The 13,500-nt window shown below is 48.4% G+C and overlaps 1 protein-coding gene and 1 long non-coding RNA gene across 3 annotated transcripts in view; one reads left to right on the forward strand and one right to left on the reverse strand.

Annotated features, from left to right (window-relative positions):
• The window catches only part of LOC117359810, a 31,538-nt gene extending 20,743 nt beyond the window's left edge, over positions 1-10,795 (reverse strand). For both annotated transcript variants that reach the window (XR_004539309.1, XR_004539308.1), the window contains exon 1: positions 10,662-10,795. This is a non-coding gene — a long non-coding RNA (uncharacterized LOC117359810). The remainder of the gene's footprint in view (positions 1-10,661) is intronic.
• Positions 10,796-11,024: 229 nt separating this feature from the next.
• Positions 11,025-13,500, forward strand: part of PDXK (pyridoxal kinase) — a 266,020-nt gene continuing 263,544 nt past the window's right edge. Inside the window, exon 1 of the mRNA XM_033943087.1 lies at positions 11,025-11,146. Within this exon, the coding sequence (XP_033798978.1) occupies positions 11,063-11,146 (84 nt within the window). The 5' untranslated portion in view covers positions 11,025-11,062. The remainder of the gene's footprint in view (positions 11,147-13,500) is intronic.

Raw genomic sequence — 13,500 nt, forward strand, 5'->3', positions numbered from 1 at the left:
GATTCGGATGATGTCAATGTTATCTTTTTGTGCTGTAGCTTCTAATTCACCCATCTTATTCCTTAGGTTCCTTGGGTTTGTGTACATACACTCGAGTTTGCGGCCTGTTCCTTTCTTACATTTCCTTCCCTCTTATGTCCCTTTTGGTCTGTCTTGCCTGTGATCCGGTGAGTCTTCCCCTCTATCTTCCTGCATGGTATCCTCCGGTTATAACGGTTCCCAAACCATCGACTCTCTCTCTCGGTCGACTGTCGGCTTTCCCCTTCTTCCTAGTTTAAAAACTTCTCGACTTCTCTCTTGATGTTGCTTGCAATTCCGTTCCGTTCCGTCTCTGCTGAGGTGGAGTCCGTCCTTCCTGAATAGCTTGCAATTCCCCCAGAATGTCGTCCAGTTGCGCACGAAGTGGAATCCTTCTTCCTCACATCAACGCCGCATCCATGCGTTGACTTCTTGCAGCTCCATCTGTCTCTTCTCATCTGCCCTGGGCACTGGCAGGATCTCCAAGAATGCTATCCTCTACATTCTGGTCTTCAGCTTCCTTCCTAGCATCCAGAACTGGTCCTTCAGTACTTCCCTGTTGTAGTTCCTGCTGCTCACATTGTTCATCCCCACATGGATCATCACCGCCGTATCTTTTTCTTCCACACTGTTGATGATCCTGTCGATGCGGTTCACTATGTCTTCTACCTTGGCTCCCGGTAGGCAAGGCAGCAGTCGATCCAGTCATTCTCCTGCTATGTGGCTGTCGACTTGTCTGATGACGGAATCCCCCATGATGATTTCTATCCTATCTTTGCTTGATTCTCCAGCCGCAGGTCCGTGTCCCTGGTGTATGTCCATCTCTCCAGCCGTAAGTCCGTGTCCTTCGTTCCCATCCATTTTCTCTCAACCTGGTGTTGGCTTGCAATGGGCCCATCTTCTTGTGAGTTCCCTCCGCTGTTTCCAGCTCTCGCTGCTGTGTCACCCATTTCTTCCTGGTGGTTATCCGTCAGGTGGTCCACACTCTCTTTAGGTGTATCTTGGCAGTTCCACTGTTTCTGGTGATTTTCCATGGCCTCCTCTATGAACTTTTCCAGCTCTCAGACTTCTTCCTCGATAGTGTCCTCTGTCTTGATGTTCGTTGCATCTCCGTCTTTCTCCTCCGTTGCTTGAAGTTCTCTCCATCTCTGCATATCTGTATCTCTCCATAGCTTGAAGCGCCTCCAGTTCTAGAATTCTGCCCTCCAGGAGTCTGACTTGTTTCTTCAGGCTCTCCAGTTCTCTGCACCAAGTGCATACATAAGACCGCCTCCCAGAGAAGAGGTAGTCATACATGTGGCAGACAGTGCAAAAAACTGGGTAGCTCAACATTGGGCAAGATGGACCATTGGTCTGACCCAGAATGGCCATTCTTTTAAATAGAAGTGCTATACTTGTTCCTCAGTTTAGCGTAAGGTTACCATATATCCAGGAAAACCCAAACATGCTCTCCTCCCCTGGGCCTGAACATTTTTTTTTAAATGGAGGAGTCTGTCTGTGTTTAGCTTGCTCTCCTGACTCCCCCACCTACCTCCTCCCTAGACAATATATTAAATTTTTGGGCAGCAATACATTTTTGGCCAGCTAACAGCAGCAGCAACAAGGTGAGCCTGATGCCATTGGCCTGCCCTGGAAGCTGCTTCTCTGCAGGTCCCGCCTATGCAGGAACAGGAAGTTGCTGCAGAGAAACTACTTCCCAGGCAGGCTGATGGTAGCAAGCTTACCTTGTTGTTGCTGCTGCCACCAGCTGCCTAAAGATTTAATGCAGCGGCCGGAAAGGAGGTAGATGGGGGAGTTGGATCCTGCTAGGGAGTGTTGGAAGGAGAGAGAGGGGCAGAGTGTGGACTTTCAGATAATGGCTAAGCCCTGTTGTGGTTAATTAGTTTAGAGCAGGGGTGCCCACACTTTTTGGGCTTGTGAGCTACTTTTAAAATGACCAAGTAAAAATGATCTACCAACAATAAAATTTAAAAAACACATAGCACACTGTACGCAGAGAAAATGTTAATTATCATTTATATTCTGGGTTTTTTTTTCAAAGAGATCAAGGCAGATGACTTTATGCAAGGTCACTTCAGTAACCGCGATAGCGGTTTTTAGCACAGGGAGCTCCGCTGAATGCCCTACGCTGCTCTCGGTGCTCATAGGCTCCCTGCACTAAAAACTGCTATTGCGGTTTAGTAAAAGGGGGCCATAGTGCAAAATATAGACAGCAGATATAAATTCTCAAAATGGACACAATTTGATCAATAAATTGAAAATAAAATAATTTTAACTTCCTTTGTTGTCTGGTAATTATTCAAATCTTGTTGGTCCCAGGCTCTGGTTGTCTTCTGATAACTTGCTTGCCAGGGTCTCCTTCTTTCTTTCTCCATGCTAACCATTCATCTTCCATCTCTGTTCTCCCCTTCTGTTTCTCTTCCCTCCCCCGGAGGTCTGGCATCTTTCTTTTTCTTCTCCATCCACAGATCCACCTTTTCTCAATTACCCTTTCATCCAGCATCTCTCCCTCCTTCCCCACCACCCCAGGGTCCACCATCTCTCTATTTCTTTTCCCAACTACCCTCCTATCCTGTAACTCTATCCCCCCCTCCACACCATCCCTTGTGTCCAACTTCTCTCCCTTTCTGTTCCTTCCCTCCCTAAATCCCATTGTCCACCATCTCTCTCTCACTCCTCTATTTTTAGACCCATTATTTCTTCCCCCCCAAAGTCCGGCATATGCACATCTCTTTGAATCTCCCCTTCCGTCCCTCCCTCCCTTCTATACCAGGGCCCTCTTCCCCTGAAGGCCTGTCCCCCCCCAAAGGCCTGCACCCCACCCCTGAAGGCCTGCCTTTCCCCCTTGAAGTTCTGCCTGTCCCCTCTGAAGTTCTGCATCCCACCCCTGAAGGCCTGCACTACCCCCTGAAGGTCTGCACCCCACCTCTGAAGGCCTGCCTGTCCCCCATGAAGTCCTGCTCCCCACCCCTGAAGGCCTGCCTTTCCCCCTTGAAGTTCTGCCTGTCCCCTCTGAAGTTCTGCACCCCACCCCTGAAGGCCTGCAATACCCTCCTGAAGGTCTGCACCCCACCCCTGAAGGCTTGCCTGTCCCCCCCTCAAAGGCCTGCACCACCACCCCTGAAGGCCTGTTCCCCCCTCCCCCAGAAGGCCTCCGTGTTCCTCCCTGGCCTCCCACGCACCCCTTTACCTAATTTTAGCAGGGAGTAGCCTGCAGAGAGGATCGCCAGTACTTTAGCGATCCTTGCAGGTTGCCATAGGCCTCAGGAGCTGTCTTCCCTCTGCCGCGATCCTGCCTCTGACTCAGAGGAATGCTGTTTGGTCTCGGATGGTGACCAGGGGCCCTTGGTCCTCAGATGTAGGAGGTGGGCCCCCCACCCCTGCTTTGAGGCATTTGTGGTGAGTGTAAGTTGGTATTGGGGCTGCTGGAAGGGCTTGCCCTTGTACAGGTTCTGCTGGTGTGTCCACCATTTGAGGTTGCTGCAGATTTTTTGGTCTATTGTGAACCTGTGAGACAGAGGTTGTGTGTGTTGGTTCCAATTCTTCCTGAGATACCACATGAGGGATTGCATGTGGAGCTTGTCATGCGGGACAACTTACATGGAGGCCACTTGATGGCCCAGGAGGCATAGCAGTGTCCTTACTGTCACTGTATGTGTCTCTGATATGTGCCGAATCAGCATTTGTATTGCTTTGCCCTTTGCGTGGGGCAGAAAAGCTGCATTCCTTGCAAATCCTTGCATTCCTTGCAAATCCTTGCCCCAATGAATTCTAGTGATTGGGTTGGATGTAGTTTGGATTTTTTGGTGTTTACAAGGAACCCTAGGGATTGCAGGAGTGATATTGTTGCATTGACTGCTGTTGCTGTCTCCCGGGCCCACTAGCAACCAGTCATCCAGGTAAGGGAACACGCATATTGCGCTCTTGCAGAGGTGGGCTACTGCCACAGTGACACATTTTGTGATAACTCTCGGGGCAGAGGAGAGTCCAAAGAGTAGGAATCGGTATTGGAAGTGCTGAGCTAGGGTCTGGAACCGCAGGAACTTTCTTTGGGAGGAGTGCAAAGGGATGCGTGAGTACACGTCTTGCAGGTCCAGTGAAGCCAGCCAGTCATCTTTTTGAATTAGTGGGAGGATGGTTCCTAAGGAGTGCATTCAAAATTTCTCCTTGATGATGTACTTGTTTAGACCGCGTAGGTCTAGGATGGGTCTGAAGCCTCCCGTCTTCTTGGGGATGAGAAAGTAGCAGTTGTGCTGTGACTTGGGTACAGGGTCTATTGCTATTGCAAAAAGGAGAGCTTGGATTTCTCTGAGGATGAGCTCCAGTTGTAATTCTCTGGAATTTATTTTTGGTGGGTTGGGCGGGTATTCTTTGGTGGGTTGGGCGGGTATCCCTTTTTTATGATTTGTAGCACCTATCTTTCTGATGTTATCCTCTTCCAGGTTTTGAGGAATGCAGAGAGGCAGCCCCTGACTGGAATAGGAGGCGTTGATGAGAAGTCAAAAGCTAGGACCAGCTTTTGCAGTGGTGGAAGTAGTTAGCTTTTGTTGTTTTCTTCCCCTCTGGCACTACCTTTGCTGGTAAGGAGCGCTGTAGGGTTGTGCTTTCTGTTGGTGAGACAGCCACCTTGTCTGATTGTCATATCGTCTTACAGTGTTGTTGTGTCAACGATACTGGTTGGTGCTAAGCCGTCATAGTGCTGGGGGTTTTACAAAGCCATCTGAGGAGAGGATCTGGAGGGTTGTGCAATGTTCTTTCATTGTATCCCCTGCTTCTCTCACTTGTCTCCAAATAAGTTTTACCCTGAGCATGGTGCGTCTACGATGCGTTCATGGGTGTCTTCACATAGGTCCGAGGCCCGTAGCCATGCCAGACATCTGGTTGCTATGGCCACTCCAGCAGTGCAGGCAGATGTTTCAAATGCATTGAAGTTGCTTTTATCATATGATTTCCTCATTCTTCCATATCCTATAGTATGGGAGCTATGCAGGCTTTCCCTTCTGGGTGTAGCGTGTCTAGGATTTCCTCTGCTTTCCTCCGGTAGTCATCATTGTACAGGATAAGGTGGAACAGGTGAGTGTCAATTTTTGCGTTTAGCATGGAGCCATGATAGACCTTTTTTGGTGGTGGTGTCCAGGGTCCTGTGTTCCTTGCCTGGAGGGTCGTTGGCATGAGGGTGTTTGTTCTTAGCTTTTTTGAGGGCAGATTCTACTATGATGGATTGGTGAGGAAGCTGTGGTTTGTTGATCTGGTATTTTTGGTCTAACCTTCTGGACACAGTGGGGCCTGAAGATGGGGTTTTCCGGATCTTGCCCTGGCAATCTAGTAGCATTTTGTGAGCTGGCAGTGCCGCAGTGGCTTTTTGTACCTTTAGGTATTGTTGCCTCTGGCTCCTGTATAGGAGTGAGTGCTAACTTGGTAGCTACCTTCTGGAGGAACTTTGGATAGCTGAGGTCTTCCGCAGGCATGTTTGACTGGATTGTCCCAGATGCGGGCTTTGTGTCTGTGGTCTCCAGGGGTACTGATGTGTATGGGCTGCCCCGTGTTGAAGCATAGCTATGCTGGTAGCGCTCACTGCGGTCGGAGGTGTAGCCGTCTGTGGCTGGTAAGTGTGATGCGGCTGTCTCTGCCCCCCACCTCCATGCTGTCAGTGGCTGCAGTATTTGTTCTGCGTTCAGCACTGGGCTCTGACTCTGTGCTCTTTGTTTGGCAAGTTGCTGTGAGATGAATCTGTTGAAGAGGTCGAACAGTTGTCCATGATCAGTAGTGGTGGTTGGTGGGTGCCACTGGTTATTGGGAGCTGCGGCGGATGCATGTGGGTAATCCTCCGATTGGCGAGGTTTGCTCCTTCTCATGGCCCCATGATCCATCGATCCTCTGCGCCAGGGGTGTCAAAGTCCCTCCTCGAGGGCCGGAATCCAGTCGGGTTTTCTGGATTTCCCCAATGAATATGCATTGAAAGCAGTGCATGCAAATAGATCTCATGCAGATTCATTGGGGAAATCCTGAAAACCCGACTGGATTCTGGCCCTCGAGGACCGACTTTGACACCTATGCTCTGCGCCTTTGTCAACTTGGTGAGGCCAATGAGGAGGAGGAGGAGGAGGAAGAAGTTGCTCTGTATCCCCTCCTTGCAGATACGGGTGTGCTGGTCCTTGTAAGGCATGGCGTCCTGGCCCTTTAAGTGGGCGAAGTTTGAGGCTATACTTGAAAAGGCACTGTCTGTAGGCTGGATTGCCTTTTGCTGTAGCTGTGCCTTTAAGGGGGCGGATCCTGGCATGCTGACATCATCCTGGGATGATGTTGAGGCAGCCGTTGTCTTGGGGCTGCAGGTCCCAAATATGGTAACCTTAGTTCAGTGGGAGACACAAATTTAGCAATTCTTTTATTTGGAGAGTGAATTGAATATAATGGTTGCAGTGGCAATGTTTTTTCTTTAGTTGTATATCTATGGGGGGGGGGGAAGGTGGGAGAAATAGCATCAACCTCTTCTCTTTTTGTCTCTCATATTAAGGTTGGGGGCAGCAATGACTCAGATTATTGGCTGAAGCTCTTCTCTTCTTTGGCTCCTATCAGAAGGGAAAGAGAGTGGACAGTGGAAGTAGGTTTTGGGTTTTTTTGTTAACACCTCCCAGGCCTATATATAGGGGGCTGGGGGAAGGGAAGCAGCTTGAAATAGCAATGATCCTGGTTTCCTGCAGTCTCATTATGTCTTCCCACTAACTTCCAAAGAGCAGGCAATGTAGAAATACAGAGCACTCATATGGACAAAATAGAGAAAGGGAAGCACTAAGGGGCAGAGTCCACTGTATAAAGGGCACCTAACTTAATTGACAAAGTACCCTTAATAGGCTCAATTAATTGCTACAAAAAAAAAAAATATATATATATAAAAGATAGGTGCCTATCGCATGGTGCTTAATGGCACCTAATGCCTAAGTGGGCGTTTCTATGGGCAGAATGCGACTTAAGAGCCACTAAGTCCAAAAACTAAGATGCCTGAAATGTAGGTCTTTAAAACCGTCGCTTACATTTTAGGCACCTAAGCTTTTACATAGGTGCTGCTAGCTGTGATTCTGTAAACAGTGCTTAAGTGTGATTGACAGGCAACTAGTGCCATATTTTTAAGCGCTGGCCGATTTAGGCACTGTTTATAGAATTAACTCCTAAAAGTCCCATTCTGTTCAAAATTTTAAATTAAAGTGACAGTATTTGCGAAACACATGTATTATTAGTTAAGCTACCTTGGTTGCTACATGTGGCTGCCAGAGCTCATCCACTGTTGCTGCTCTCAACTCATAAATTACTGTATTTTTTGCTCCATAAGACACACTTTTTTTCCACCCAAAAGTGGGTGGAATCTCGGTGCATCTTAGAAGACACAAAATTTGTACCCCCCCGTACAGTTGCACAACCCCCTCCCTGCGCAGCCGCACCACCTTTCTGAATACTGCCCGCCCACTGCCGCTACAGGACCACCTTTTTAAAACAAACACCTCACCCGCCGACACCACTGCCGTCCCTTTTTCAAGCAGCCTGGTGGTCCTGTACCTTTTAAATCATACACCTCCTGTACTTTTTTTTTTTTAACCCCATACCTTTTAAAAGTCTTCCTTCCTTCCTTTGACAGCTCCGTACTATTTCAGGGCAGCAGGTGCGCGAATCAGGAGCACGGATGTCAGGACTAAGCTTTCCGCGCTCCCGCTTGGGCCTGTGCCACTTTCTGAATGGCTGGCAGCAGTTCTCTGGTTTGAGGTCTTCTTTGTTTTCTGTGTTTTTGGCATTGGGTCTTTTACATTGGGCCTCATTGCATTTGTTTCTGGGGGTTGGGGGGAGGGGGTTGTGTGCTCTGGGGTGAAAACGAAAAACGAGTGCCAATACAACCTTTTTTTTTAAAATAAAAGGTACAGGGTTAAAATAAAAGGTACATGGGGATATGATTTAAATGCTACGGGGGTGTTTAAAAGGTACAGGAGGGGTATGATTTATAAGATATGGGGGTGTTTAAAAGGTACAGTGGTATGTGGGATGATTTAAGGTACTGGGGAGGTACATGGGGATATGGGGATGATTTAAGGTATTGGGGTACATGGGGGATATGGGACCTGCCTGTCTGCCTGCCAGCCACTAGGCCTGCCTGCCCTGTCCCGGCCTACCACTAGACCACCAGAGGGGGGGACAGGGTACAGAGACTGGCAGGGAGGGGGGACAGGGTGCAGAGCCTGGTAAGGAGTGTAGGGTTGGGTGCAGAGCCTGGCAGGGAGAATTTGGTTCAGAATGTTTTTTTCTCTTGTTTCCCTCCTCTAAATATAGGGTGCGTCTTATGGAGCGAAAAATACGGTAAGTCATTTCCAGTGCTCAATCCCCATGTTCCCAGTGTCACTTATTGTGAGAATAAGACAGAAACTGAAAAGAGGAAATGCTGCAAGCAATGTATATACTGTATAAAGTAGGGGCTAGTTATATCCATGCCCTGTATACTGCCTGTTATGTTAATTCCCACATTTTAGAGCTCATGCTTTAACTAGGAAGGAGAGGTAGATGATTAGAAAAGTCCTCAGAAAGGAATTTTTTCATATTTAAGAAGGTACTGAGAACAGACCCTACCTAGTCTGCACCTAAACATCTAGGGCAGCAGAATTGGGAGGTGAAAGGCAGTGATAAAGCTCTGTCTGTGTTCATACCCCAGGGCTAGCTTTCAATGTATTAAGTCTCAGGCCCGTGAAAGGAGGGGATGGCAGGAAGAAAAGAGGTAGAAGATGCTGGACTCCCAAAGAGGAGGGCAGGGAGAAATACTTAACTATGGGATCCACATTGGGAAGAAAAACCTGAATCAGTTACTGGATTCTAGGGTCCACCTTGGGGATTAGCGCCTAACAAAAGGATCTGGGTGTCATTGTAGACAATACGATAAAACCTTCTGCCCAATGTGTGGCGGCGGCCAAAAACAGCAAACAGGATGCAAGGAATAATTAAAAAAGGGATGGTTAACAAGACTAAGAATGTTAGAATGCTCCTGTATCGCTCCATGGTGTGACCTCATCTCGAGTATTGCATTCAATTCTGGTCTCTTATCTCAAGAAAGATATAGTGACACCAGAAAAGTTTCAAAGAAGAATGACCAAGATGATAAAGGGGGTTAGGGCTCTTCAGCTTGGAAAAGAGACAGCTGAGGGGAGATATGATTGAAGTCTACAAATTCTGAGTGGAGTGGATTGATTTTTCACTCCGTCAAAAATTACAAAGACTAGGGGCTCACTAAGCCCACCTATCAACTTTCGATCACTTAGCGACCCGATTTCCCTCCGTCCCGGTTCACTAACCTCTATCCCGATCGTCCTCCAATCCACGCATGCAAATGAGGGGGAACGGCATTCAAATGCAGGCAGGATGCGATTCACTAAAATAAAAAAGCAACACCGACTGGGCTTGCTGATCCAAAAATAAGTGACTGCTAAGGACCAGTCGCTGAGGTCTTTTGTGACTTCCCTGCCTTCTGCCATCCAGCTGTCTGTCCTGCTTCTCTGCTCTCAGCCTCGATCTCCTGCCTGCCCCGAATTGCCTCTTCTTTCCTGCCTGCCCCGAATCGCCATCCTGCTCTCACCCTGACTCTCCTGCCCTTTCCCCGCACTACGAGGCTGTGGTTTTAACCCACGGGTTTAAAGTGGGTTAAAACCACAGACTTGCGAAGAAAAAGTAGATTAAAAATAAAGTTTAAAAAGGTCGCTGCTCTTAAGCATGCGCAGACCATCTACAGATGGTCCGCGCATGTGTAGGGATTGCTAGAGAGCGATCCCGACAGTCGGATGGGGGCGTGATTGAGATCACCCTCATTTGCATGAGACTGATTCGTGAATCAGCCCCCCCCCCCCCCCGGACATGGATTGGATCAGATCCCTGCCCTTTGTGAATCTAGCCTTAGGGGACACTTGAAGTTACAAGGAAATACTTTTAAAACCAGTAAGAGGAGTCAGAGAATAGTTAAGCTCTGGAACGCATTGCCAGAGGTTGTTGTAAGAGCGGATAGCGTAGCTGGTTTTAAGAAAGGTTTGCACAAGTTCCTGGAGGGAAAAGTCCATAGTCTGTTATTCAGAAAGACATGTGGGAAGCCACTGCTTGCCCTGTATAGGTAGCATGGAATGTTGCTACTCTTTGGGTTTTGGTCAGGTACTAGTGAGCTGGATTGGCCACCGTGAGAACGGGCTACTGGGCTTGATGGACCATTGGTAAGGCTATTCTTATGTAATGGGTGGGGAAGGAATACCACCATAAGCCACACCAGGGCTGCCGTCCAGTTTTGTGAGTTATCAGACAGTGGCGACTCTTCTGTGCAAGCCTAATCATATCTGATGGCACACATTGGACAGAAAACACTTCAGCTACTCACTGTAACCCTGGGCACGTCACCTAATTCTTCATTGCCGCCGGGACAGACAGGAAAAAAAATGTTTGAATACCTGAATAAATTAGTGAAAACCCGTTCTGAGCTTCCCTGGGAGACGGTATAGAAAACTGAATGAATGAATAAGTAATCAGTCACTGGGTGTCTTTTAGGCCCTAACTGGATTTCTGAGTGTCTCACTGTGCCTCAGTGTCTCAATAGGTGTGTGTCTTGCCAACCCAGAGCTGTGTCTCAATGGTACCTTAAGAACTGTGCGTATCTGTGCTTCATTTGGATGCCTCGCTGTCTGTCACTGTGTCTTGGGCCCTTAGCAGTGCCTCGGTCGCTGCTTCTTAGGCGTCTACGTCAGTGCCTGCGCTATTTCCTAGTCCCATATGTCAGCTGTAGTGTGCCGTTCTTTTTATTTCTATCATCCAGACGTGTGGCTCGGGGTTTAACTCTTAGCTCCTCCTTTCTCTACTTCCTTGGCGGGGGTTGAGAATTCAGCGTGCGTCTGCTCTTTTCACTGTTCCTGGTGAGCGGGCACCCGCTTCTCTCCTTCTCCGTTTCCAGGTCAGCCTCTGCAAGCTCCGGACTTCTCTCTCTTGCTTGGGTCTCCTCGAACCTGGGTAGTTGTTGCTCGCAGATCTCGCTTCGGCTGGCATGGAGGAGTGTCGGGTGTTATCCATTCAGAGTCACGTTGTGCGCGGGTATGTCGGGAATAAAGCCGCAGCTTTCCCCTTGCAGGTAAGATATGGTGAAGGCAGGACAGGGAAAAGTGATTTGGGGGGGATGATGATGGTGGTGGTGGTGGAGGGGGGCAGAGTTTTGCTTGATAGGTTGAGAGAAGATAAGATGATCGGAAGAGGTAAATGGTTGAGGTGACTGGAGCAAAGGGCACAAATTTGCAAGGGGGCCCCAAAGCCGTGGGTCCCTTTCTGTGGTACAAGGCAAGTGTTCTATTTGCAGCCCCTTCCTTTGGGTGATAGGGTAAAGGAAGTTAGGGAGAGGATAGAGGTTGTACCAAAAGGGTGAAGCAGAAATGCTTTATTACCCAGTGCTGTGCTGGAGATTTTTTGACTAGCCCTGATTTTGAACTTAAATCACAAAGCATTGTGGGATTTCTTGTGCCCAAGCTATGCAAGGCCCTTGGGGAGGTCAAAAATCCAGGACTGGCCTACAGTCTTCAACCTGGAACTGTCATTTTGGTATCTCTGGTGAAGGAAGATACTGGAAATAGTTGGAAAAGGGTGGAGATTGGGATGGCAGCATGAAAGTGGACTGGGGAGTTGGTAATGGCTGACAGGGAGAGGGAAGATAAAAATTATTTAGGGAAGGCTGGCAAGTTTATGACAAGTGGACCAAGTCTAGAAGTGATCCGTACTCGATCATTTTTCATTTTGATTAAACTTCTTGTATATGCTCTTGGAAGTCTCAAACTACAGTCTTCAAAATTTTTGAATAAAATTCCTTTTAGTTGCTTATATTCTAGTGATCCTAATTCTGCAACTTTCACAATTATGCATTTTTGTACAATAAAAATGCAGTTTGCAGTCTCATTTTCTTTGAGCAATATCATCCGCCTTGAACTGCAAGGTATTGGCGGAATAGAAATCACTAATGTAATGTAATGTAATGTAATTATTCCTGCCAGAATACTTAACAATTGCGCAGCACAGAATTCCAGCAGAATTCCCCATCTGCACAGAATTCTGCACATATCTGCTGTTCTGCCCCTTCCCCTGTCCTCTCCTCTCCAATATGGGTCTGGCCTCTCTCCCTCCAGCTGACACCCCTCCCCCCTCCATGAGATCAGACATACCTGTGGGCCTCCCAAGAAAGCAGCAGTGGTAACAGTTGGCTGGCAGAGGCGACGCTGTGAACAAGCTACTTGCGGCCAGCCCTACCAGGGCCTTCCCTCTGCCACATCACTTCTTGTAGATAGATGACGTGGTAGAGGGAAGGCCTTGGCAGAGCCAGCTGCAAGCAGCCTGTTCAAAGCGCTGCATCTGCCGGCCAGCTGCCACTGCCCTGGGAGGCCCATAGGTGTCTGATCTCACATGAAGGGGGGGGGGGTCAGTTGGAGGGAGAGAGGCCAGACCTGCACAGGGGAGGAGGAGAGGATGGGGACATGGATACTAGACCACAATTTGGGGGTGGGGGAGAAGGAGGGAACATGGATTCTAGGCCCATGGTGGAGGGGAGAGGAAGGAACATGGATGTTGGCCTGCAAGTAGGGAAGGGAGTAGAGGGGAACGTAGATTCTGGACTGCAAGTAGGGGAAGGAATGGAGGGGGACATGGATCATGGACTGCAAGTAGGGGGGGAAGAGGGGAAATGGATGGTAGACCAGCAGAGGGAGGAGCAGAGGAGAGAGGACATGAATGCTGCACTGCAAGTGGGGGGAGAGGAAGGGACATGGATGCTAGACCTGGAGAAGGAGAAAGAAGGGAACATGGATGCCGGACCTATAAATAGAGGGGAAGGGGGATGAGAAGGAAACCCAGGCCAAAAAGGGGGTAAGAAGGAAGAGATGCTTGATCATAGAGAGAGGGAGATAGAGATGCCAGACCATGGGAAGTAGAGAAAGGGATTCAGGGTGCAATTGAGGGTGCGGTGTGGGGACATGGATGCTGGACCCGCAAGTGGGGGTAGGGGGATGGTAGAGAGAGGAAGAGAGAATGACCAAGACAGAAAAGGGCAGGGAGGAAGATATTCTTATCCAGTGGAGAGAGGGAGAGAAATGCCAGACTATGGGTGCAAATGAGAAAGGTGTGGGATTTAGAGGGAAACAGAACAGCAGTGGGAGAGAGAGAGGGAACTGAGGAGGCTGGAACCTGAGAAAGGAAAAGGCAGGAAAGAATTTCAGATCTCAGGCTAGGAGAATTCTATGCAAAACACTACAAATAAACTTTGCAGAATTTAGAAAAATTATGTGCAGAAGTTTTAGAATTTTTGTGCAGAATTTCACCAGAATTCCATCATTTAGCAGCTTAAGATTCACCCATCTAGGTAAATTTTTGGTGCCGACTTAGAATATTTCATTTTTGAGGCTTGTACTTTTCAGCACATTTTTCTAGTCTGGTGGCTAGTAAAGTGGT

The sequence above is a fragment of the Geotrypetes seraphini genome, chromosome 4 (genome assembly GCF_902459505.1).
Source record: "Geotrypetes seraphini chromosome 4, aGeoSer1.1, whole genome shotgun sequence".
NCBI lineage: Eukaryota > Metazoa > Chordata > Amphibia > Gymnophiona > Dermophiidae > Geotrypetes > Geotrypetes seraphini.